Genomic DNA, 27735 nt, shown 5'->3' on the forward strand with positions numbered 1-27735 from the left:
TCCAGATCGGACCTTAAAATCCCTCATGCCATGTTTCCAGTTCTTTGTCTTCTATTATGTTGAGTCTTGGAATCAACAGCACTGTGATTCTTGGCTTCTACAGAAAGTTACAAAGTATTTTTTATAATGAATAGTTTCTTACCTGTAGGTGTAGTTTTGCAACTGGAAGAATTTCTGAATTCACTATGCTGTGCATTATTCTGCCATCTCGTGGTCGGGACCGGAATTGTCGTATTTCCCCTTTTTTTCGGCCCAGGTAGGGTGGGCGTTGACGTACTACCATTTGGTGTCCTCGGTGACGTCCCCGCGCTTCCAGCAGGAGCTCCCTCCTGTGGTCGCCATCTTCTGATTCTTTTTTCTGTTCCTGTTTGAGTGTTTGTTGTTAGTCTATGAAACCCGTTCCTCTTGGCTCCTTCTTCTGGCCGAGGAGGGCGAGATCGCTAGTGAATCCAGAAAGTCTTCAAGCTGCAAAACTACACCAACACGTACGAAACTATTCGTTTTGCAGTGTGAATCTTTCTGGATTCACTATGCTGTGCATAGACTTTGTGCCGGTTTGCTAGGTAAGTGGTGGCTGGGTGGAAGAGGAGCACCGATTCCTGAATATGTGTTGTAAGACGTTCTGTCTCACTTGAGCTCCCATATTCATTTGAATATCCACACAGTAGTGCTTAGTGAAAGTGTGCACAGATGCCCATGTTGCTGCTTGGCAGATGTCCTGAATAGGCGTGTTTGCAAGGAACGCTACAGTGGCTCCCTTCTTCCTTGTTGAGTGAGCCTGCGTATTTCCTTGCAATTCCTATCCCTCTTTTTTGTGGCAGTATTGTATTGTTTCTGCAATCCACCTTGCAATAGTATTCTTGGTTACTGGTCGGCCCAGAAAGCTGGTGGCGAAGCAGACAAAAAGCTGTTTTGTCTTTCTGCATTCCTTTGTTCTTTGTATGTAATGCATTACAGCCTTTCTGGCGTCTAGTGTGTTTGTAATGCACTTTCTGCGCTTGTTGTAGGCTTTTGGAAGAAACTGAATTTGGATAGATTGATTGATGTGGAACCTAGAAACCACCTTCGGTAAGAAGTGTGGGTCCTTTCTCATTACAATCTTGTTGCTTTGTATTTGTAAGTACGGTTCTTGTAATGTGAGTGCTGGCAGCTCGCTTACCCTTCGTAGTGAAGTGATCGCCACTAAAAAGGCTGTCTTCAGCGTGAGCATATGGAGTGTGGCCTTGTGCATGGGTTCGAACTGCACCTTCATTAGTTGCGCCAGTACCACGTTGAGGTTCCATGATGGTGGTTGTACCCTTTTTAGGGGGGGCTATTCTTTTTGCCCCTTCCAGAAACCTTTTTACCACTAGTGAGGTGAAGAAACTTCTCCCTGTTTCTCCCCTTGTGTACGCTACTATTGCTGCCAAGTGCACCCTGAGAGAGGTGTAACTTAGCTTGCATTGCAGTAGATGAGTTCGGTACTTTAATATTGTGGATTCCCTTGTCCTCCTGTTTTGAAGTTTCTCCTTGGCGCACCATAGTGAGAATCTCTTCCATTTTGCTGCATAGCATTTTCTTGTGGTAGGTCTTCGTGCCTCCCACAACACTGCTCTAGTGCTCTCTGGTAGTTTGAGGTGTGCGAACTCTAAGTCTTCATGAGCCAAGTCACCAGGTTGAGGCTCTCTGGCTCTGGGTGCAACATCTCTCCGTTTTGTATGCTTAGCAGATCCTTTCTTTTTGGGAACTTGTGAGCTGGGCCCTGCGCCCTTTCCATTATTTGTGAGAACCAGGTCTGTCTGGCCCACTGTGGTGCGATTAGAATCAGCGTCATTTTGCTGGTTCTGCACTTGTTCAGTACCCTGTGTAGCAGTGGTATCGGTGGAAAAGCATAGGCAAATGTCCCTGACCAACTTATCCATATAGCATTCCCCAGGGATTGACTGCACGTTTGTCTGGATGCGAAGTGTTGGCATTTTGCATTTTGGGGTGTTGCAAATAGGTCTATCTGCGGTGTCCCCCCATTTGTTGAATATTTTCTGTAATTCCTGATGGTTGATCTCCCACTCGTGGGATGCGGACGCCTGTCTGCTCAGCTTGTCCGCTTCCACATTGTCCTTTCCTGGGAGATGTATTGCCAGTAGGTCTATTTGTTATGGAATAGTCCATTTCCAAATGTCCTGTGCTAGTGATAACAGGATCGCTGAGTGAGTACCTCCTTGCTTGTTTATGTAGAATATTGTTGTGATGTTGTCTGTTTGAACCAACACTCTCTTTCCATATAGGCGCTCCTGAAAGGCTTTTAGCGCTAGGAAGACTGTCTTTAGTTCCAGATAGTTGATGTGTTTGACTGTGTCTTGGGGCTTCCACAATCCTCTCACTTTGAGGCTGTTCATGTGCGCTCCCCATCCCAGCTGGGATGCGTCCTTTGTGATGTGGAGCAGGTTGTGTGAATGGTTTTCCCAGTGTTCGGTTTCTCTTGTTCCACCACGTCATCTCCTGATGTATTGTTTGCGTGATAACCACGAGGTCCTTCCAGCTCCCTGTAGCCTGTGACCATTGCTGTTGAAGCCATTCCTGGAATTGTCTCATATGTAGTCGGATGTGGGGGATTAAGTGTATGCTCACTGGTTAGAGGAGGCAGACCCGGATGCTGAGATCAGACCCGGGACCAGGGTTCAATTCCCGACGCGGCAGGGTCTTGAGCCCAAAATGTCAACGGACTCGGTAATTCTAGCTTCGGTGCCTACTCGAATCACAGGTTCACACTCTGCAACTCTGGGCAATAGCTTGCTTAATCTCCACTACGGCCCCCCGCGGCGAGATGCCTGGCTTTCACCTTGGGGGTACCCAGTAGGGGCTATCTCACAGGGGACAAACCAGGACGGGTTCCCAATGCAAAGCGCTTTGAGACCTGGCGGTGATATTGTGCTATATAAAAACCTATCCATCCATCCATCCCCATCATCTTCCCCACCATCCTCACTGTCAGAGCTTGCCCCTTGCGGAGGTTCTGTGTCTCCTTCAGAATTGCCAAGGTCCTCTTTGTGTTTGGGAACACCTTGCCCTGTAAGGTGTTGGATCTCTGCTCCCAAGAAGACTTTAACTTGCTCTGGTGCTGCAGAGGATTTTCCCCGGTGGATGGAGAACCCCAATCTTGACAGCGTTTGTATCGTTGTGTGAGTGTTTTCTTTGCAGGCATTGTATGAGCTAGCCTTTACCAGCCAATCGTCGAGATACGGGTATACGTGTATCCTTTGTCTCCTCAGGTGTGCCACCACTGCTGGCAGGCATTTTGTGAACACCCGTGGCGCTGACTTTAGGCCGAAGGCTGGCACTGTGAACTGGTAGTATATATCCTTTACCATGAACCTTAGTAAGTGTGTTTTCTGTTCAATGGTATGTGCAGGTACGCATCCTTTAGATCGAATGTTGTCATGTAATCCCCTTGTTGTATCTGGGGAATTACTTCTTGTAGAGCTGTCATTTTGAATTTTTGCATTCTTATGTACTTATTCAGGTACCTTAAGGCCAGGATCGGAGGTAGCGTCTTGTCCACCTTTGGTACGAGAAAGTACGTGGGGTAGATCACCTTCCCTCTCTGATGTGCTGGTACCTTTTCTATGGTTCATTTGTCTAGAAGTTCCTTTGTTTCCTGTAACAATTGCAATAGTTCTCTTCTTGAGTGAATCTTTCTGTGTGGCTTTGCGTGTGAGGCTGTCCTTGTAGTTCTATACAACATCGGTGTTGTATGATGTTTAGTATCCATGGTCTGTGGTAATCTCCCTATATTCCTGGAGGAAGTACTTTATCCTGCCTCCTACTGATGTTGCATGTTGGGAGGAACTGACAAACTTGTGGTGTTTTTGTAATTTGACACACCCCTGTTGATGTTGGTTGGGTGTGTGTCGAGGTTTTTGTGAAGTCACTTGGAGGCTGGCTGTTGACCTCCTCTGGGGGTGCTACCTCCTCCTCTTGTGCACCCACGAAAGGACTGGCCCCTAGGCTGGTATTGCCATGTCTGCTGTTGCTGTCCCTGCTGTTAACCCTGGTTTTCCCCATGGAAGCCTTGGTTGAAGGATTGGTGAGATGAGGCTGGTTGGTTGTTACCCCTGCCTGCTGGTCTTCTTTGAGGTATTCCCCTTCTCATCCCCCTGAATTGCAGGGCTCCCACTGACCTTGAAGTCTCATTTTCCTTCTTCAGCTGGTTTAACTTCTCGTCCACTGTGCTGCCGAACAGTTGTTCCCCATTAAAGGGTGTGCTGAGGATGTTACTTTGTACTTCGGCTTTGAAGCCAGAGATATGGAGCCAGGAATCTCTCCTCTCCGTTACCCCTATCACCCTTTGTCTACTTGATGTTTCTGCGGCATCTAGAGCTGATTTTAAACCTGCATTAGCCACGTTTTTCCCCTCCTCTACCAGGTGACTGGCCCTTTTCTGCTATTGGTCTGGTAGGTGCTTGAGTAGCTCTCCGACCTCCTCCCAGTGTTGATACGCGTGCCTATTGATGAGGGCATTTGAGGTTGCGATATGCCATCGTATTGCCGCACGCCTTACCATCTTCCTCCCTGTGAGGTCCATCCTCTTGCTTTCCTTGTCAGGAGGTGGTCCTGTATTTGTGGGGATGTTGGCCCTCTTCCTGGCCGTGGCTGCGATGATGGAGTCCAGTGGTACTGACACTCTGATGTACATGGGGTCCTGTGAGGAGTGCTTGTATTTCTTCTCACACCTTGGGGTGACAGATCTGCATATAGCTGGTTCTTTGAACGCCTCCTTCCCTGGTCCAGCACACTAGGAAGCATTGGCAAGAATTGGCTCCTTGATTGTGTTGTCAGAATTGTTTCCAGCAGGAAACATGCCTGAGGCTTTTCCTCTTCCAGCTTCACCTTATATGTCTCTGCCGCCCTCTTTATGACTTGGTTGTACATTCCAATGTCGTCTGGTGGTGAAGGCCTCGAAGGGTAGGACTCTACGCCCTATTCCGGCGATTCGGCGTAGAGATCCTGCCACTGAAGATCCTGGGACTCTGAAAATTGTCGAGGCATGGTCCGATTCTTCCTCCTCCTCGCCGTAGTAATACAGGTCTTCTACCTGCTCTTCGGCAGGTTCTGGAGTGTTCGGCGGCTGGAGTTCTTCCGCGCCGCTCTCGGCTTCGGCCTCGAGCATGGTTTTAGATGGAATCATGTACCGGCTCATTTTGTCGTCGAAATGCTTCTTTCTCTGGATAATACTCGCCATTTCTGCCTAGAGTCATCTTCTTTTCCTGTCCATCTCGGACGCTTGTTCGGCGTAGAGATTCTCCTGCCTTCGTTTCGTGGTCGTCGACAATGTCGCGGTCATGGGCCTGGACGATTGGCCTTGCTTTTGGGATTCTTGCCTCGATGTCGAGTGTTCCTTTTCTGGAACCGCTCTCGACTGTCTTGCTTTTTTCAAGCTTTTTGCCGGCTGGGAGTCCTTAGCCAAAGATCCACTGGGCTGTTTATCTTTGGGTGCGGCTGCTTGCGTTGAAGACTTCGACGGCAGTGCCCCTTTTTGGGAGAATTTGGACTCACTCCTTCGAGTGTCTGTCGAGGTTCTAGGGGTCGATGACTCTTGCCTCCTTCCTGTTTTCAACCTCCGTCGAGTCTTCTGGACCTTCGGCGATGTTATACTCTTCTTCACTGGAGAGGCTCAAGTCTCGGAGAGACGGAGGTGGTCCTTGTCCCTGCACTGCATGCTTCGCCATCCGCTGTCTCTCTCTCACCCTAAATGTCTTAGGCGTGAAAACCACACAGGCGTTGCAGTCCTCTCTTCGGGGGTCGAGCGGAAGGCAGAGGTTGCAGACTGGATGCTCGTCCTTCTGCGCGCATTTGTGTCTGCAGTTCACACAGAATTTGAATGGAGTCTTGTCCATTACTGCGCTCAGGGGTCCCCCTGTGTGTGCATCGTCCGTGGAACGTCGAAGATCTGGTTCTACTCCTTCTTCGTCGTCCCTGTTAGTTGACTGGTCCTCTGGTCACTAAGTTGTTTTGCTAGTGATTTTCTTACATTTCCCGGTGATTCTGCCTCCAAAGTTCTGGATCTCCTTCGTTGACGATCCAGACCCAACGGCGGAAAAAAGAATCTGAAGATGGCAACCAGAGGAGGAAGCTTCTGCCGGAAGCGCGCCGACGCCACAGAGGACACCAAATGGTGGTACGTCGACACCCACCCTACCTGGGCCGAAAAAAAAAAAAAAAAGGGAAATATGACAATTCGGGACCCAACCACGAGATGGCGGAATAATGCACAGCATAGTGAATCCAGAAAGATTCACGCTGCAAAACTATTTAGCACTTCTATCACTATTGTGGCATCTGTCTGTCACTCTAAGTGCCCAGAGCCCATTTTTTTTGTAGTTATATGTAACGACCCAAAGGTACTTGAGCACCAGTTTCATTACACAGGTTCACATTCATGTTTTTTAGGCAGGGGAGACTGCACCTTAAAACATTAATCCCTTTACTTGTTTACTTTCTGTTTCGTTTCTTGAAATTTCTAGCATCTCTGATCAGGCCAAACCTTAACCTTCAGCCATCCCACCAAAAGCAGATCCAAGGGAAATATTAGAGAGGTTTTGGCTAACCTTGGTTAGCCAAACTTAGATATGGGGATGGAGGATGCTTGCTGATAGTCTATTAAGCATCTAGTAGGGGAGCAGCCCTTGACCTCCGTGGTCTTGCTTCACCGATCCCCCGCTAATGCCAATCAGCTGCTTGGCTCTGCCAAGCTGACCGATCCTCAGTTTCATGAGCCCCAGTTTTGAGCCTGCCGTAGGGCTCCTGTTTGTTGTTCTTGCTGCACATTATTGGTCACTTCTATTTCATTTAATTCACTTCATATGTGTTAATTACTTTTAGTGCGTTTTACTGTTTCTTTGCGAATTTACTTTTTAGTGCGTTTCACAGTTTTCATTCATTCTGGTTTTGTCGTGATTTCTCCCGCCAGTCCCGCTCCCGTCCTCCCAGCCCCTCCTACCTACCAGGACTATTTAGCCATTGACTCCTACCACCACCTCCTGCTCGGCGACCTCAACTTCCACGTCGACAACCCCAATGATGCCAGTTCCACCACCCTCCTGGAAAACCTGGTCAACATTGGCCTCACCCAACTGGTCAACGAACACATGCATAAAGCTGGACACACTCCCAATGCCATTTTTACCTCAGCAACAAAATCTAATTCAGCCACATCTCAGAGCTCTCCTCGAGCGACCACACTATTGTACACTTCCCCATCAACAATGCTCAGCGCACTATCACAAAGCACCATGGCTCCTCCCACTGAATCTGGGGCAAAATACCTTGGACACAAAGGGCACAGGGCCACAGCGTCACCCTAACCGAATCTTTATCAGACCTCAACCCAGATGTCCAAAGTTTCTCCAACTAGATCACTGAATGTGCCAACAGTGTTGCACTTATGAAACCAGCAAAATCCCACAACTCCTCAAATCAAGCCAGCTGGAACACCCCAGAGCCTCCAAGCACGACTGCTACCAACTCAAGAGGCAATTGGGCACCTCAAAGAACCCTGCAGACAGAGCCACTTACAAGGCAGCCCTCTGCAACTACCACCAGAGCATCAAAGAAGCCAAGAGAGGCAATCACAACCAGCATCAACACAGCAGTCAATCACACAAACTCTTCAAGATAGCAAAATAATTCTACAAACCAACAGCATAGAGAACACTATTCACCCCTCCCAAGAACTCTGCAACACCCTCTCAGACTACTTCCACAACAAGATCGTCACCATCTACAACAACTTCGACGCTCAACACTTAACCTCTACAGTCCTAGCCAACTATCGCAAACCAGCCAAACGATCACCACCTGGTCCTCGTTCACTACTCAGGCCACCTCGGCCATCATGTCATTCATCCATGCCAGGGAGCCCAACGTCCCCTGCCCCCACTGCCTCTTCAACCTCGAATCCAACCCAATTAGACCAGAACTTACCAGCATTATCAATTCATCTTTCTCCACAGCAGCCTTCCTGGACAGGTGGAAAAACGCAGAGGTCAAACCCCTCCTTAAGAAACTGTCCGCCGACCCCAGCAATCTCAAATTACCATCTTATATCCCTGCTTCCCTACCTGGCCAAAGTACTCGAGAATGCCAGCAACCAACAGTTCACCAAATACCTGGAAAAGAACCACCTACTGGATGCCTCCCTATCAGGATCCTGTGCAAAGCACAACACTGAGACTGTGCTGATTGACGCCACAGACGACATCAGGAGCCTCCTCGACATCTCTTCAGCATTCAACACCATGACCCGCACACTCTCATCAAAAGACATCCGCACCAGCATACGACACAGTGCCCTCTAGTGAATCGCCTCCTTCCTGACAGGTCGCACACAGACTATCCGGCTGCCTCCCTTCACCTCCAAACCCAAGGACATCATATGCGGCGTAATCAAAGGATTATCCCTCAGCCCCACCCTGTTCAACAACTTCATGACTCCCCTCGCAGACATTGTTCCATCCAGTGGCCTCAACATAATCTCATATGCAGATGACACGCAGCTCATCCTCTCGCTCTTCGAAGGCCCCTCAACTACCAGAACCAACTTCTGCAACACCATGACCAATGTAGCTAACTCGATGAGGAACAACTGCCTTACATTCAACTCCAACAATATAAATATTCTGATCTTCGGGAAGAACACTTCCATTTGGGACCACGGCTGGTGGCCGACTGAACTTGGAACCACACCCACACCAGCAAGTCTACTCAGTCGCCTCTGCCTGCTTCTACACCCTCAGCCCTCGCCACAGAAACTTCTGACGAATTCCAACTAACACCAGAAAAACCATCACTCAGGCCCTAGTCACCAGCCGCCTCGACTACGACAATGCTCTCTACCCTGCCATCTCCACCTAGCTCTCCATACAACTCCTGGCCATACAGAACATAGCAGCCAGACTCGTCCTGGACCTCTCTAAAAGGACCCACATCACCACCCACCTCAGACACCTCCACTGGCTCCCCATCTAGAAGAGATGCTAGTTCAAGATCCTCACTCACACCTACAAAGCCCTACACAATATAGGACCAGCTGATAATAACCATTGACTAAATTTCCATCGCCTCACAAGACACCTATACTATGCTGAGCTAGTTCATACGACCCCCTGCGCCTTCTCCTACATTACTGCCAAGACCTGGAACGATCTGCCCCTCCTTCTCCTAACAGCACCCTCCCTGCAGGAGTTCAGACAGAACCTCAAAACTGGCTTTTCAATTGAGGCATCGCACCCTCAGAGCCCGGATACCCCTAAGGGTGATAGCGCTGCGCTATACAAGTGCTTTGAATATCTATTACACCCATAACCTGTATAGTTGAATTTCTATTGTTGTACGCTTGGGTGCACTTCACCATTCTCCCCTCACTCTATCTCCACAATGCCAGAGCACACACTGGGAAATGTAAGATCACTGAACAAAATTATCCTAGTTTCTCATGCTGAAGTAAACTGCTGGTCAGAGAAAGCTCTTAAAGTCTATATTAAACACAAAATGGTGTCTTAACGAACAAGTTACTTACCTTCGGTAACGATATATCTGTAAGAAACATTAGTTAGTGTTAGATTCCTTACCTTAGAATATCCCCAGGCGTCAGTCTGGATCCGGAAACTTTTGCGTAGCAGTACCCCTGCGCGTCGGTAGGCGTCGTCTGCAGGCGTCCCCTGCGGCTCCGCGTCCGTCGTCGGCGTCGTGCGCCGTGATGACGTCGCTGGAGTACATAGACGCCGCCTCCGCGCGCTGACGTCAGTTCTTTGCACACAGCTTTTCCGCGCCAGGAGACGCAGAGCCATGAGAGAACCAACACTGGTGCCATGTACAAACTAGGGCCCTGAAAGGGATGACCTTAACCCTAGGTATCAGTTCGCAGAACGGGGAGGATGGGTGGGTTCGGTAAGGAATCTAACACTAACTAATGTTTCTTACAGATATATCGTTACCGAAGGTAAGTAACTTGTTCATCTGAAAGAAACACGTTAGTGTTAGATTCCTTACCTTAGAATACATACCCCAGCAATACCAACCCCGGTGGTGGGTCTGCGAACCAATACAAAACTACACCAGAAAGTCCTGGAGGACAGAACGGCCAAAGAAGCCATCCCTCCGGACTTGACTGTCCAGGCAGTAGTGCCTCGCAAAGGTGTGCAGCGAGGCCCACGTAGCCGCCTGGCAAATGTCCTGCAAGGGGACTCCCCGGCCCAGGGCAGTAGTAGCCGCCGTGGCCCGAGTGGAATGGGCCCTCAGCCCAACAGGAGGCTCCTTCCGAGCCAAAGAGTAGCACGCTTTGATGCAGAGGACGACCCATCGAGAGATGGTTCGTTTACAAACCGCCCGTCCCTTCTTCGCACCCACGTAGCCAACAAACAGTTGGTCATCCACCCGGAACTGGCGTGTGCGATCCATGTAAAATGAAAGCGCACGTTTTGGGTCCAGACGATGGAGCCGCTCTTCATCCTTTGAAGGATGCGGAGGCGGGAAGAAGGAAGGGAGGGTGATGGACTGCCCGATGTGAAAGGCCGAAACAACCTTGGGCAGGAAAGAAGGCCTAGTCCTCAGAACCACCTTGTCAGGATGAATGGACAGGAAAGGAGGTTGGACAGAAAGAGCCTGGAGCTCACTCACCCTCCTGGCAGAGGTGATGGCAACCAGGAAAGCCGTCTTTAAAGTCAGGAGACGGAGAGGGCAAGAATGAAGGGGCTCAAAGGGAGCGCACATCAGGAAAGTTAGAACCAGGTTCAAATCCCACTGAGGCATCACAAACGGAACAGGTGGAAACATGTGAGTGATGCCTTTCAAGAATCGAGTTACAATCGGGGATTTGAACAAAGAAGGCTGATCAGGAAGCCTCAAAAAGGCTGAAAGGGCAGAAAGGTAGCCCTTGATAGTGCCCAGAGCAGAGCCCTGCTGGGCAAGAGAAAGAAGAAACAGAAGAACCTCCGAAAGAGGGGCAGAAAGAGGATCCACAGCCTTTGCTGTGCACCATGCCACAAATCTGTTCCACCGACAGGCGTATACCGACTTAGTGGAGGGACGCCTGGCTGCCAGAATAACATCACAGACTTCAGGAGGCAAGTCAAATGGCCTCAACTGCCGCCGCTCAATCTCCAAGCATGGAGGTGGAGACTGGACAGGTTCGGGTGGAGGACCGTCCCCTGCTGCTGCGACAGAAGGTCCTCCTGAAGGGGCAGGCGGATCGGGGGACCGACTGACATGCTGAGTAGCTCGGGATACCAGTACCTTCGAGCCCAGTCCGGAGCCACAAGGATAACTTGGGCCCGGTCGCGCCTGATCTTCTTCAGCACTCTGGGCAGAAGTGGTATAGGCGGAAAGGCGTATAACAGACCGCAACTCCACTCGCGCCGAAAGGCGTCGCCGTGCGAGTGCCGTCTTGGAAACTCCAACGCGCAGAACTGATGACATTGCGCGTTCTCTTCTGTGGCGAATAGATCTAACCAAGGCTCTCCCCACTGCAGAAAGATGCCTTGCGCCACGTCCGAGTTCAGACGCCATTCGTGATCCATCGAGCACCGACGGCTGAGTTCGTCCGCCCTGGCGTTCAGAGAACCTGCCAGGTGCTGAACCGTCAGAGTCACGCCCTGACGTTCCAGCCATTGCCAGAGGCGCAGAGCCTCCTGGCAAAGGGTCCACGACCCCACACCGCCCTGTTTGTTGCAGTACCACATGGCGGTGGTGTTGTCGGTGAACACCTGCACTACACTCCCGTTGACAAAGGGGAGGAATGCCTTCAGTGCCAGACGAATCGCCCGTAGCTCCAACAGATTGATATGGAGCCGGGACTCCGCCGGAGACCAGATGCCTCTGATCTCTGCCTCTCCCAAGTGGCCACCCCAGCCCTGGAGGGACGCGTCCGTCACGACAACGTGCTCCGGTTGGGGAAGGGAGAGGGACTTGCCCCTGACCCAATCGCGGTCCGTAAGCCACCACTGCAGTTGTCTCGCAGTGCCCTCCGAGATCAAGACGTGGTCGGACAAGTTGCCCTGATGCTGGGCCCACTGAAACTTCAGGTCCCACTGCAGAGCCCGCATCCGCCACCTGGCGTGATGCACCAGAAGGATGCAGGAAGCCATCAGTCCCAGCAGCCGCAGCGTCAACCTGACCGAGACTCGGGATAGCGGCTGAAAGATGGGAATCAAAGCCTGAATATCCCGAACCCGCCGTTCCGGAGGATAAACCCGAAACTGCGCCGAGTCCAGAACCGCTCCGATGAAAAGGAGCTTTTGAGAGGGACACAGGTGTGATTTCGGCACGTTGATGGAGAACCCCAGGCCGTGCAAGAGGTCTGCCGTCATCTGAAGGTGGTGGACGACTGTCTGGGGCGAGCCCGCCTTCAACAACCAGTCGTCTAGGTAGGGGAAGACTGAAACCCCTAACCTGCGCAGATGGGCTGCGACCACCGCCATCACCTTTGTGAACACCCGTGGGGCGCTGGTAAGGCCGAAGGGGAGCACGATAAACTGAAAGTGCTCCTGGCCTACCGTGAACCGCAGGTAACGCCGGTGGGCCGGCAGGACGGGGATGTGAAAATAGGCGTCCTGCAAGTCCAACGCTACCATCCAGTCTTGCGGGTCTAGAGCAGCCAAGACCTGAGCTAACGTCAACATCTTGAACTTCTCCTTCCGGAGGAAGCCGTTGACGTTCCTTAGATCCAAGATAGGACGTAGGCCCCCCTTGTCCTTCTTGGGCACCAGAAAGTAGTGGGAATAACAACCACGCCCTACTTCTGGCCCAGGAACGCGCTCGATGGCCCCCTTGGCCAAGAGGGCCGTAACTTCCTCCTGCAGAAGTGTCAAGTGGTCCCCCGACACACGGTGGTTCTGCGGTGGCATGGCTGGAGGAGAGGTCTCGAAGGGGAGGGAGTAGCCCCTTCGGACAATTTGCAGCACCCACCTGTCCGAAGTGATCGTGCGCCAGTGAGCGTGGTGATGGCGAACCCTGCCACCCACTGGCGTCACATGGGGCCGAAAGCACGGACTAGGAGGATTTTGGGGTAGATGCTGCGGGGGAAGGTGTGGTCTGACCCCGCCGTTGTCCCCGACCGCCACCACGGCGGTTTCCACGGCCGCCACCGCGTTGGAAGGATTGTTGCGGCGCGTGGCTGGCAGCACGTGTGGGGGCGCCCCTTCCTTGGCCACGAAAGGGACGAAACGAACCCGGTTGCTGACGCTGGGTCGAGAGACCCAAGGACTTGGCCGTGACCCTGGAGTCCTTGAAGCGTTCCAGCGCGTGGTCCGCTTTGTCACCGAACAGGTGACAGCCATCAAACGGCATGTCCATCAGGGTATTTTGGACATCAGCCGAAAAATTGGCGGATCTCAGCCAGGCGTGACGGCGAATCGCCACCGTCGTAGACATAGCCCTGCCCAGCGAGTCGGTCGTATCAAGACCACACCGAATGGAATATCTCGCTGCATCCCGGCCCTCAGCTACAGCTTGACCGAGCTTTGCCCGCACCTCCATGGGGCATTCTGGCAGCAGCTCCGCGACCGTATCCCACACAGAGTGGGTGTAGCGGCCCAAGAGGCAGGCGGTGTTGCAAGACCGCAGGCCCAAACTAATGGACGAGAAGACCTTCTTTCCAAACTGGTCATACCTCTTGGATTCCCGGTCGGGCGGGGCCGACGGGAATGCGGACTGGGAGGACGAGGCCTGGATCACCAGACTCTCAGGAGTGGGGTGGGTAGACAGGTACTTGGGGTCGTCCGGACAAGGACGGTGGCGCCTGGCCACGTTCCGATCAACAGGCGCACCTGAAGCGGGCCTGGACCACGTGCCCAACAGAACGTCAGACAAGGCTTCATTAAACGGCAGCAGAGGCTCCAAAGGGCATGACTGCGGCTTGAAGACCTCGGTGAGGATGTTAGGCCTCACGGCCGCGACGGGGAGCTCAAGGTTTAAGGCCTTGGCAGCCCTCATCAGCACCACAGAATAGGCAGCTCCCTCCACCGATGCCACGGTTGGAGGAGAGATCAAACCAGGGTTAGGGGAGTCGTCCAAACCACTGGCATCCCCCAAGTCACCCGTCCAGTCCGGGTCATACTGGCACTCGCGAGCCAGAGGGTCCTCGGACCCCTCCCAACCTTCACCGTACTCCTCATCCTCTCCGTATTCGGAGTCAATGATGAAGACCGGCTCCTCGGGGTTCATGGGCCCCATCGGCGCCGGGACCGGCGTCGTGCGACGCCCATCCGGCGCCGCGTCCGGCGTCGGAGAAGGTAAGGGGACGGCGCCGCCCGGAGCCGGCGCCGGAACCCCACCGCCGGCCGGAACCGGCAGTGGAGAACCGGCGCCGCGCGGGGACGGCGCCGGGGGTAACCCCGATGGCAACGGCGCCGGGGAGGCCGGAAGACCAGCCGGCGCCGATCCCGAAGGCCCCTGCGGCGCCGGGGTCGGAGCCGTCGGCGACGCCGGGCCCGGAGCACCCGACGGCGCCGAGGCAGGGACACCCGAACCGCCAGGGCCCCCAGACGGTAGCACTGGGCCCGAAGGCGCCGTAGGCCCCGTCGGAGAAGCGAGCGCCCTCATGGCCATGAGGAACGCCTCGATCTCCTCAGGCGTCGCGCCATGCCCAGGGACCGGAGGGTATGAGGCAGGCCGCGCCGGCGACTCTCGCGGAGCCGCGGGGTTGGGGTCACCCGAGCCCCCGGCCGCATCGCGCGAGCGTCGGGGGGAGTCGGGGGTACGATGACGACGCCCCGACTTCTTGTGCTTCCTACCTGACGAGCCTGACGAGTGGTGTCGACTTCCGGAGCGCCCAGCGCGGCTCCGCGACCGCTCCCTCGAACGCTCCCCCGACCTCCGGCCGGACCGGGACCGCTCCCGGTCCCGACGTGGGGCCGACACCCGGAGCTCCAGCAGCTTGCGGGACCGCTCCCGCCTAGCCTTGTTGGTAAGGGCCCGGCAGTCGAGGCACGATTCCACGTCGTGGTCGGGGCCCAGACACCGGAGGCAGAGGCGGTGATGGTCTGTGACCGACATCGTGCGCTCACAGTCATCGCAATTCTTAAATCCAGGCATCCTATCAGGCACAATAGAGAAAAAAGTCGAAAAACTTGGTCAAAGACCGGAGTACTGCTCTTCCAGATCTGCGTCCACTGGCGCGGAAAAAAGAAGAACTGACGTCAGCGCGCGGAGGCGGCGTCTATGTACTCCAGCGACGTCATCACGGCGCACGACGCCGACGACGGACGCGGAGCCGCAGGGGACGCCTGCAGACGACGCCTACCGACGCGCAGGGGTACTGCTACGCAAAAGTTTCCGGATCCAGACTGACGCCTGGGGATATTCTAAGGTAAGGAATCTAACACTAACGTGTTTCTTTCAGATATATTAGTTTTGTTATAATAATGTTTTTGTATCCTGCAGTGTTGATGTTCACCTTCATTTAAATTGATGATTGTGCATGGCCACTTAGGGCAAAATATTAAACACAGAAAAGTTGCTAGGAGGATGCTTGTAATAAGTCTAACCCCTGACTAAATCTCAGGCTAGCATTTCAATCCAGATCTGCTTCAGGGTAGTTTTGTTTTCGTGCCGTGCCTCCAAACTTTTGTAAAGCTAGTGCGGTGATGCCCTTTTAGGGTAACAGTCAAGCCCGCTCTACAGTCAAGAACTATCCTCATTGCCAAAGAGGGTTTTTCCTACCATGTGATTTGTTACTTCTAACCCGGACCCTTTTAAAGGAGAGCTCTGATACCGGTCACATGTACATTAAGTGAAGAGTGGCAATCTGGCTACTGGGATGACTCGCCCTTTCTTTGGGCAATAATGAAGGAAATAAGATAGACCGTCACCGCTTCCAGTCTGTGACAGGAAATGATGTTTGATTCTATGAAATACTGCTATTGAGAAAGCATATCATCTGAGATCTTATAGAGCATGCTCAGAAATGATGACATGAGACCTTAAAGATCAGATAAAGGAGTTGGCCTAACGGCTCGGGCGGTCGACCTCGAATCTGGGGAACTGGGTTTGAGTCTCGGCAATGACGCTGAACATCCTGTGATTCTGGGCAAATCACTTAATATCCCCGTGCCTAACAAAAATGAATGTGTCCTCTTTAAATGCAACTGGTGCTATGTAAAGCGCTCTCAGATACCCGGTTCGGGTCAAGTTTGTGCTATATAAAACGCTGTAAAAAATAAAAATAAAAAATTACAAGTTCATGTGAGTCTTGAAGGTCTGTAGGGTCTTCAGAATGGCAAGAGATAATTAAGGAGAAATACTAAACAAACACCACTGAAACCCTGCTTCACACTAACCAATTACACTAAGAAAATATGTACTACTTAGAAAATAAAGGCCAAGCACATTAAATCCTTGGTTTGCAAGATGAGAAACAACTATGGAGTCCACCACAGCACACTGATGGAGGTATGCTATGGGTGCTCAAAATATTATCCAGAATGATGCAAAGGGACAGAAGGACTACGTGACCGACTACATCTTTCCCAGACTTTATGCAGACACTTGATAAGACAATTTCTAAGGGAGGAATTTGCAATAGCAATGTTACCAGGCAACAAGGCCTGACAGTCGCTCCATGAGCTTTCAAACAATCTCACCTCTGCCCCATTTCTAAAGTAACGATGCAATTTACTTATAAGACTCTGTAAAATTGGTACCCTCCATGATGGACTCCCACAGACCATCATCCTGAACCAAGCAAGGTACTAGACCAGTGTGGATCATGTAGGCCAGTTGTCTTACTTGAACTGGTAAGAAAATATCTATGCTGAGGAAAACGGAAAAGTGCTACGCAAACTAAAGATGGACGGAATGCTGAATGAATCAGTGGAGTGGTGTGGCTCACTGGTTAGATGCGGCAGACCCGGAAGCAGTGGACGGCCCGGGACCAGGGTTCAAATCCCGAAGCGGCAGGGTTGTGGACCAGGGTCAGCGGACTCGATAATTCTCGCCTCGGTGACGCATGACGGACGGGAGCCGTAATGAGCACGCAAGGGGTTAATTTTTATATGGCACAAGATCAAATCTATACTTACCTCACTAAACTCATTAGGCTACCATGTAAACAACAAACTTAGTCCTCAAATGCTATTGTCTATTAGAAGAATCTGGCAGAGGACAACGCTGTTCGCTCCTGGAAAATTACCCCATTTCTAGCATTGCTCACCCCAGTTTCTGGGAGGGCTGATTTGTTTTTTGTTCTTTGGCTTGACTTGTGGGGCTGATTCCAACCAGTACAAGATATTAGAAGTGAACGATCCCTTCCCTAACCCTAAGTATATAGCCGAGTGGGCCAGCAATCCAGGCTAGAGTATTATTGAAGAGTGAAAGAATAGCATCTGATAAAGGGCAGGCAAAGCCTCCATGTGGAGGCAAAATAAAGAGAAAATACCCACAAGATCCTAATATGCAGATGTCTGACTCCAAAGAAGCTAAGCTTCATAAACAGACTTGTACTTACTTGAGGGAACGCCTACAACAGCGCTTCTTCATCCACATCGGATGGACCTTAATATTCCAGTGACCCTTGTTACGTGGGGGTGGATGAACATGACAATATATTGTATAAACTGATCAGGCTAATGTCTCACCTCCTGTTAGTAGACACCTGGAAATCTCTAATCAACTCCCTCCACCATAGTTTACCAAACTATAGACGAGTTCCATCATGGAGAAGGTCTCGTCCTCACTGAACCCCCTGGCAACCTTAGTTACTTTTGTAAATGTTGGCGTCCTTTTCTGATATCTACCAAGAACATCGACTTAGCCAGATCCCCTCCACCCCCAGAGCAGATCAGAGCGGGGGATCCCTCCCTGATCGTCAACTGTACCTACGGTGCCAGATGTGGCCCATGCCAACAGGTGCGGCATCACCAAATGACGATTGCATTCATGAATTGTATACGCGTGCCGTGTTAACACCTTAGCAGCTATGGAACGTCCAGCTTCAGTGCTGAACGTTCCATTGCGCAGGTGAGGTTCGAACGTCCAACGGCCGACGGCAGCACTCCCGAGGTAGTGGTGCCGTCGGCCGTTGGACTAGGCGCAGCACTTATGAGGTTAACCACAATCTTAAAATTCAATTAAATAAAACATATGAAAAAGAAAACTGGATAGGACTGGTCAAGAAAGTCAGTGGCTAATGGGGCATGAGAAGTTTACCGTAAATAAAAGAGAACATGAAGAGCATTGTTCTAATTAGACTGTAGAGGAGGGAGTTGGCAGGGAACCCAAGTTACAGTTAGGTATGGTAATAAAAGTCAGAGCAGAGTCTGAGTTAATTTATTGCAGAGAATGCGAGAAAAGGGTGGATCTTGCAGATTTCTATACAACTAGAATCCACAGGACACAGAGGTATTCTGTGCAGAAAAGTTGTGGCACTGCCAAGCTTGTAGGTTTAGGAGGTAAGAGATGGAAAACACAGTGACAAAGCAGGATAAGGATGGAGAGTAAGAAAAGCAAATGAGTCTGATTTAGAGGCACTGAGATGAAGAGAATGAGCGACCATCCAGAATTGGATAGCAAACACAAGTTTGTATGGCAGGGAGGAAGCCACAAACATGGTTACGAAAAGACTACATTCAGCAGGAGGAAACAGAGCTAGGTGTTTCGGTAATGCATATAGAGAAGGCATTGGGTATTTTTAGGTCTGGCTAAAAGACAGCTTTAGCTGTCTGGCAGAGCTTTTAACATTGAAAAATACAATTAAGGGGTTCTCAGGAATGACATCATCAAGCTGATGAATGTTTTTTTTCTGCTTCATATTAGAGCATAAAGAAAAACACACTTTTACGTTTGTAAGAATGTGCACCACTAAATACGCATACACAGTTGTCCTTCTTTCCTCTAATTTAGGAATCCTTAGACAAAGACCAACATGCATAAACATAAAATAATCTTTATTTGTCACCGAAGGCTACACAGGGTCACATTGTTTTTTTTTTGTCCTAGAAGGTATCTACATCTGCGTTTTTATTTACAGCCTTGAATTATTTACACAGTCAAGAATACAGTGTTAGAAACACAATTGTGTTGAGAAAAGAAATTCTCAAAATTAGTTCCAGACTTCGGGGAAAAAAATAGTACACCTGGTAATGACATTCTCCGGTGAACTTTGCAAAAATGCAGCACCCTTCCACAATCCATGTTGAGACCGTCCGGCTGCATGTGCAAGTCTTCACATTAGCGAAGCAGATTTATAAAAGTGTGGTCCTGGTTGGGTGCTAGGTTGTATTTGAATAGTCACATCAGCAAAACTGACCTGAAAGATTGACCCATGCTTTGGCAGGCCAGTTTTGTGGTCCTGAAGGCTTTTCGCTTGAAGGTTTCCTAGGCTCCTCTGGCCTTCCCCAGAGACACAAGTTAACCTCTCTTCATGCATAAACATCCTTTTTTCATTTATGGAGCATTCATTCACAGTAAATCAAAAAACATTACAAACAGCGACATCTGCGAGAAAAAAAAATAACTTCACAAAATCTAGAGAAGAACAATCTTATTTTTATAAAATTGTTTAGTAGTGCTCCTGTGTTACAAGAATGTACAATTAAATAATGGGGGTGTTATTGTCATTAAAACACTGAGGGTGCATCTGATGAGCCATGGGCACGTGCTTGAGCAGTTCCCCCTTTCAACTGCAACACTGACGCAAGATGGAGCACCCCAATAAAGTTACAGTGCGACAAGTTTGCCCTTGTAGTGTCAGAATTCAAAATCATAGCCCTCACGAGGTGACGTTTCATGAAAACTGTAGCCATTTATTCTTACCCTCCTTAAAAAAAGGCTACTAAATATAAATTTTCGGGGATCATGTTCAAATGAAATACTTGCGCAGACTTTTCTATGCAACGCTGTTCGCACATTTAATCGCCAATTACTCCACCTATAGACCACCAATGGAATAAACATAGGCAAGGGAAATCAGTGGACCGCCAATTGTGTTCGAAAGTGATCTGAACTCTGGTATACAATCATCAATGGACTATGAGACGAGGAAATTAATCCAGATATTGTTTGCTTAAATTAAAGCTGCAAGAGAGGCGTTTGAGATTACCAAAGTCAGTGCAGTGCTTCAGCAGATAATTTTAACCATCTCCAGGGCTTTAAGTGGGATGAAAAAATTGGGGGATCTCTCGAAGGGGCGTGGCCAGTGTAATTAGGGGTGTAGCATTAAAATACTTACGCTAAAAATCTGTGTTTAGCATAGTGTGCCGTTTGACTTGTATTTTGCTGTTTCTGTCATTGCATCCAGATATGTGATACAACAAGTAACATCATACCTACAACAAGTAAGGACTATTGGCTTTGTCAATGGTTATTAGTTGCATAAAATAAATAAGCTGCAACTGTGGCTTGTTACATATAATATTGAAAAAGCTTCAGCTTAAAGCCCTGGTGACCCTACCACAATGTTGCTGCTCTTGCATTTCAGAAAGAGAAGGGATATCCAGAAAGAAAATGACTCTTTAAAGGATTTCCCTTCCCCCCACAACGCTCACCTGGCATGACGTCATGCCGTAACTTCTCCACTAGTGAGAAGTGAGCAGTGTGGGGAGCACACATTGATGTGCTTGCTGTCTCGAAATGGGTCTCTATCGGGCTGTTTTGTGCCCTGGCCATTTTTTCCGGACTGCAGTGACAATAAACTGCTGTCACTGTAGTCCGGAAAAAACCGGACCACCTGTGCCAGGGCTCAAAACAGAGCCCGATAGAGACCCGTTTTGAGGCCCCCTTTAAAAAACTGCCGGTGCTCAGACCCCTTGAGACCCGACCCACTTAAAGCCCTGACCATCTCACGTCTTTCCCACAACATGTGATGAAAGAAACAGACTGTCCCACAGCACTGTATGAAATTTTATAGGGGTAATTTCTTTTTTTTTTTGGAATTACCCATCTTGTCATGGCCTTGTTATGAGAACTTTATAATTAGCGTTTCCGGTTTTACAGTGCTACATAAATACATTTCTGTCTGTATATAGATCTACATCTGTTATTTTCATCCTCGTATTTATAATTATCCAAATGTATTTCTGGTGAGTGAGAAATTGAAGTTGCAGCTAATATAGTGAAACATTCAACGTCTAAGATTTTAGTGTGCTATGCGGCCATGTATTATAAAACAATACACCTGCCTGAAAACATTACATTACAGCTCTAGTACACATGAACATTTCCCACTCCTCAAACTGCATTGGGAAACTGTACCTCTTTTTCAACCTTTCTATGCTGATGACGGAACCGCTCTGTCATCAGCTGCGGTGGCACTGTGCAGATGACGGAGCGGTTCCGTCATGGCCCTGCCGCCGCGCCTGAGCGGCGCTGATTTCGCGCCTGTGCGGCGCGTTCTATTGAGTGGGTGGGGCCATGACGGAACCGCTCCGTCATGAGCACAGCCCAACCGCGGCTGATGACGGAGCGGTTCCGGCATCAGCATGCGGCCGCCGAGCGGCCGCCCCGCCCACTTAGCGCTGAGGCGGAATAGCCGGCGCAGCGATGTGGTTAAACTCCCTATGTTGTCAATATGAAAACTATTGGCCTGATGTCTTGACTGCCAGCTTGATAGAGAGACACTCAATAGAAGATACATTTTCTATATTTTTTGTTTTTCAAAATAAATGTGTACAGGGCAACAGATTGTTTTCCATCAGTACTTGTGTGTATAAATCTGTAAAAATGGAAAGCTCTGTAAGATGTATTGCCCTGAACAGTCTATCACATTCTCCAATGTTCAACTTAAATTCCAATTATAGGTGTCTCAAGTTAAAGCAGACTGAGTTAACTACTGTCTATAGGCTCTGTAAAAATGCAAAACTAAATGAAAAATGTGTACATCAAGGAGCTAATTTTTTAATACTGGGTATCTCAGCCCTCAATCACTGTCACATTTGGAAGTTAAAAATGAGATGGGACTTGTTTTTCTTTTTTTTGTAATGTCTGGGTTAGCCAAGAACATTTGATTTTACTGAAACAATATGTATAATCTACTTCCTTATAGGGGCTTTCACCCAACCACTGGAATTTTATTGTGTCATTCACATTTTTCTTCTGCCGACTACTGCATACAGTATTTGGCAATGGGTCAGCCCACTTCAGACACCCTTTAGAGTAATGCCATTCTGCTCTTTCACAAGGAGCACATCGACACACAAAGTGCCAGGAATCCCGAGGGTGATGTGTGCTTTTTGGGACCGAAAATTATTTTTGCTTTTAGATAATATTATTTTCAGATTGATGATGGCCCGGCAGAATCCTTACAAGCAAACTTTTGCAAAACATTGACAAAACCAAGCAAACTTTGACAAAGGCAAAAGGCTGGCCGCCAACCTGAGACCTATTGGCTTTGCCAATGTTTACTTTTTAGTTATTCCCAGCCTTAGCTTCACAGCCAGAAAAGCATTGCATTCTGCTACATCCGCGCTAAATTGCCTCAACATATCAGGTACAAGCTTCTAATCTCCCAGCTCGACCCGGTCTACTGATCTGTGGCTAAATCACAGCTCGCATACGGAGCTCTTATTGGAATCAGCATTAGTTCTGAAATTACCGGTGTTAAGTTCCCCTTTGTGAACATTTCTACGCTGCCCACACAGTTCCAAAACCAGGGCACTTATTTTGATGGCGCTAATAATGTAGACCTTGGCAAAGGCCATCATGGAAACGCATCATCTAATGGATTTCTGAGATCTTTGAGTAAGTAGGCGAAACCCGCCCTTCTTGCAGCGAGCATGTTAGCTTCCTCGTGAAAGCATGTCAAGTGTTCTAACAACCTTTCATCATTACTTCCATCTTGAAATTTGGCCCTTCCCTAACTCCCAGACACGTTCACCTAAACTGTGGAAGATTTTTTCAACACCCAATAGGGCACCTACAAAAAGCAGAGTGGTAGACAACAAAGATGCTAACTAATATGGAGTGTTAAAATAGAGTTGCAGGATAAATGTTGTTCCAGGCACAGCATGCTGAACAAAGTTCATAATACTTCAATGAAAGAGCGAGCCACTTGGTATGTCGGTTAGTACCTTTGATGGCGCTAATGACTGTAGGGGGCTGAAGAACAGTCCGCCATTTAACTGGTCTCCAAAAAGGCACATTGGTAATCGCTTACTCTTTTTTATGTCAATTTCAGAGACTCCTTTTGTACAAGTCAAAAAAAGACTTCTTACAGCCAGAAATTTAAATATATCGATTAACCTCTTCAATGCGGCGCAAATTCCGCCGCAATGCTGGGCATTCCGATCGCGGGCGTGACGTCTCCCGGCGGTCATGAGCACACGCCCACTGAGACTCATGACGGCCGGGAGCCGTCATGAGCATGGAAGAGGTTATGCGGTACTATGTGACAGCACATCATTTTAATCGAGCATGATTATGGATATGGACAGGCCCCCGTCTCAGCGGTCTCATGTCCACTGTCAGAGAAGGGCTCTGTTGCCGATGGAATCGCTCAAAGCCAGCCTAGAATTTTGATGAATCAAAAGGTAACTTGGACCCTGCTTCTTGACTCCTGCCTAGTAGGCTAATTGGTCCTGGTCTCTTTTTAGGCTTTTCATGCTTTGAACTCGCCGCTAGCGCCGGGAGGCCTCTCTTGCGGTGCACTCTATAAAAGCTGTGAACTGATCTGAATATTCCTATAAAATAATTGAAATGGGAAGATTAGGCACCCATTACAGGGGTGGATACTAACTGCAACTGCAGCTACAAGGTAGTCCAACATAGTTCTAAGCAATTGCCTGAGCATCGCAGTGCCCACTGTGTCTGGCGCGTCTCCGACTCTTTACCAGTGACGGGCATCATTTTTCAAGATCATCTCTCTTGGGCGGCATGTGCTACGAGAGTGACTTACTTGTAACAGGTGAATGTGAGATAGGGGATTTGGTGGACTATGGATGAATAATGGAAGCAAGTGTAATGGATATATGTTATTTTATGCGAAGGTTCTAAATGTGAAGATGGATTTTTTTCAGTTCGGGTGGGAAATATATGAATCCCTCATCAAGTCACCCTGTTAAATCTTGGCACCAAAACCTGTCAGCAGCCTAGTGCTAATAGGTGCTACATGCTAGAGCATGTATGATGCTGGTATGTATCAGTACCAGTCCTCACCAGATGAGACTATCTGCATACTAACAGGTGTGTGTGTGTGTGTGTGTTGGGGGGTGGGATGCCTGTACCGCTACACAATGGGATATTATCTAGTATTTGTACGGTCTGCAACTTTCGCAAGTGTGGCATTGCACTTAAACTGCCCACGTGGTTGCAGGCTGACCTGCATGCTTTGAAGAGTGCCTATGAATGTGCGAGGAGTGAATTTTAGACTGAACATGGAGGTATGAGTGATACTATAACAGTTTACAGTTAGGATTTCTGATGTCGGATATAGTTTACGCTAATATGTGGAGGATAACTGTACAGTATGCACTGAAGGGTGAGGGATGCATTTATTATTTACACAGAGTTACGAAGAATACGTTTGTAGTTTACACTGCAACATACGGAGGGGTGGGTATTACAGTTCACCGCGTGGTGTGACGGATGTGTTGAGCTGCAAGAGGTGCCTTTACCAATACCACTGAAGTGTGAGGGATGCAGTATAGGTTTACACTGAGGTTTGATAGATGTAGGTCACAGTTTTCGTTCAGGTATGTAGTTTCCCTTTAAAGCTTGTACTGGGTGAAAGATGTTTTTTACAGTATTCACTAAGTGGTGACATTTCTACTTTCCACTGACGCGTGGCGGATGCTTTTTGAGTTTAGAATGAGCTGGAAGGAATAAGGTGTGAAAAATGCTGGTCACAGTTTACACTGAGGTACCATAGATGCTTTGCAGTTTGCAGTGGGTGGCGAGGGATGTTTTTTTTACAATGTACTCCTAGATATGAATGAGGTATGCTACATTTTATACTGCACTCTAAGTGATATCTGTCACATTTTACACAGATGCACAAGTTTGTTGAAGTTCACACTGATGTGTGAGAGAAGTCTTTTACAGTTTACAAAGAGGTGGAAGTAATGACTGTTACAACATAACATAAGGTACGCAGGATGTTTCAACAGTTTAGGAGTTGTTACAGGTTGTTACAGGTGCCTGCTACAGTTTATGTGAAATTGTGCGGGAGACCTGGTGCAGTTTACAATGAGGCGAGAGGGATGCCTGCTACAATTTATCCAGAGGTGGGCCAGATGCCTCAACAGTTTAGATTGACATGGCGCAGCTACATTCCACAGTTTCGAGTGAAGAGCAAGGAATGCCTGTTACAGTTTACACTGAAAAGAGAAGGACGCCTATGACAGGTTACACGGAGGTGGAAGGGATGCCTATTAAAGTTTACACTGAAGTAGAAAGATGTCTGTTTAGTTTACACTGAAAAGGGAAGGATGCCTATGACAGGTAACAGTGAGGTGGGGAGGGTTGCCTCCTACAGTTTACACCAAAATGGAGGGAAACCTGTTATAATTTTCAATGACAAAGGAGGGATGCCTGTTATAGTTTACAACAAGGTGGAGTGGCGGCCGTTATAGTTTACATATGGGTCGGAGGGATGCCTGCTGCAGTTCACACTGACACTGGAGGGGTGCCTGTTATAGTTTACACTGAGGTGGGGTGCCTGCGACAGGTTACAGAGAAATGGGAGGGTGCCTGCTACAGTTTACAATGAGGTTGGCGGGATGCCTGCTACAATTTTACACCGATGTGGTATGCTTGCTACAGTTAAAAATGCTGAGAGCAGCAGCTATGAAAAGAATTACATTTACTGTGTGCATTACCAGGTCTCCTGTTGGAAGAGGAGAGACCTATGTTCCATATGGAGCCGTAGTCTTACCCACATATAAATCATAAAGAAATAAAAAAACATTGTTCAGAAAAACATACAATACAGAGAAAATACCAACAATTATTTCCAGGTCAGGACTTAGAACAGAAGGAGGCAGCATTTACTTAATGCAATTAGCGCAGCTCAATTTGCGGTGTCTTTTCCTTCTGTGCAGAAAGAGCCAAGGGAAAAAAAAAATTGATGTCCCAAATAAAATTAGAAAAGTGATATAGTTCTCTTGAGGCACACAATTCAGTCTGTCAATGTGAGGAATTGGAAGTTGGGTTCCAGAGGGCACATGTGCTCACCGAAGCACTAAAAGATGGCGCATAGACCTACGCCCCATATACACCTGTAAAATACTTTCATTTGCAGTCGAAACCTGATGTGGGTATTGAGTTTGGGGCAAGTCAGTTCGACATTTTTATTTTTGTGTCATGTATTTTGCAGTGCGATGTCAAGAAAAAAATGACAACACGTTAAGATGTATGATATGAATGGCTGTGAATAAATCTAGGATGATTTCAGTCCTCACATCAGAGCGTTTATGGGTAGAATTTCTTCTTTTTTCACATTGGAGCATAGTATCCTCCCTGCCCCAAGTCAGGAAGGGAAATGATGAGACAAGATAGCACAGACATCCATGTTTTCGCACTTCACACTGAGTACCTGTTAACATACGTTGACACTCCTTACTTAAATTCCTCACAAGGGAAAAAAGTACAAGAAACAGTTAAGTTTCACTGTGATCACACTACAGCAAAAACACCTTCTGTTCATTGCCAAACGTGTGAAGGCCAAAATATTAAGAGGAGAAAAAAAAGATGTTGCATGAATTACAGTGCAACCAGATATCTTCTTTCTCTTTTGTTCGCCTTGTCCATAAAAAAAAAAAAAAAAAAGGATTGAGTACAACACAGTCAGGTAAGTGGCCACAAAAGTAGCGGTCTTTGGCAAGAAGTCAATACAAGGTACCTATATGTCACCTTTTGCCCATTTCGCTCTGTCTCATAAAGTGGATGTTGTTGGCGCTGTCCGACAGTTCTGGGTACAGCTCTACTGAAATGACAAAGTAGCCATCGTAGCCCTGAACGCGTCCTGTGTTTAGCAACTGCTGCTTCTCCCCTTCTGTCCATGAGCGGAGACCCTCCTCCCCATCCCGCAGTCTCTGCTGCTCCCTTGACCAGGCCTGCGTTATGGCACGCTGCCTGGACAGCTCCAGGACGCGCACCTTCTCTTCGTCCAAGGTGGTCCCATAGCGCGTGTTCAGACAAAGAGCGCCGTGCTGGAGGTGGATATCTGTGTAGCGTCTAGTCCTTCCACCAACAACCGTGTTAATCTGGGATACAGTGACATTCACTCCATTCTCGAGGGTCCGTCTACCCCCGCTGAGTCCCAGGATCGACAAGTCGCCATCAGAGGGCCCTTGTTTCACAAAGTAGTGCGTGTCTATGCCCTCAATGGTGAAATGGAGGTTCTCCAGGTAGTTGGCGTTATTCAAAATGGCGGCAATCCGCCTTCCATCCTCGTTGGCCATACTGATGATGTCAGTGGTTACTCGGCCATCTTTCAAAGCAAATTTCACCCCCTTGCCAAAGACAGAGCCTCCAGCTGCAAACTTGAAGTTGCGGTTGTCCTGCTGGCAGCCAGCGATGCTGGAACTGTACATCTGGTCAAACCGCTCAAGCGTGACAAAAGCCTTGAGCTGCTTCTGAACTTCACACTGCACTCCCAGGATGGCCTAGTAAACACAAAACAAGAACAATAGATTAAAAATGGTAATTTTGAAACAAAACTATTTTTAAAAAAAATCACAGTGCCCCATACAATAATCACAAAGTTTAAAGGAAACGCTTGCAAACTTTCTTTAATATGGATCACGTAGGCTGGCCTAAACTGTGCAAATATAA

At 48.7% G+C, this 27735-nt stretch overlaps 1 protein-coding gene and 1 pseudogene across 1 annotated transcript in view; both read right to left on the reverse strand.

Annotated features, from left to right (window-relative positions):
- Positions 1–4021: 4021 nt before the first annotated feature.
- LOC147696832 (uncharacterized) lies at positions 4022–5873 on the reverse strand (annotated as a pseudogene).
- Positions 5874–23346: 17473 nt separating this feature from the next.
- TENM4 (teneurin transmembrane protein 4) overlaps positions 23347–27735 on the reverse strand; it is a 1632468-nt gene continuing 1628079 nt past the window's right edge. The window contains exon 36 of the mRNA XM_086933907.1: positions 23347–27566. Coding sequence (XP_086790033.1) covers positions 26808–27566 — 759 coding nt within the window. The 3' untranslated portion in view covers positions 23347–26807. The remainder of the gene's footprint in view (positions 27567–27735) is intronic.

This window comes from Lissotriton vulgaris, chromosome 8, assembly GCF_964263255.1.
Source record: "Lissotriton vulgaris chromosome 8, aLisVul1.2, whole genome shotgun sequence".
NCBI lineage: Eukaryota > Metazoa > Chordata > Amphibia > Caudata > Salamandridae > Lissotriton > Lissotriton vulgaris.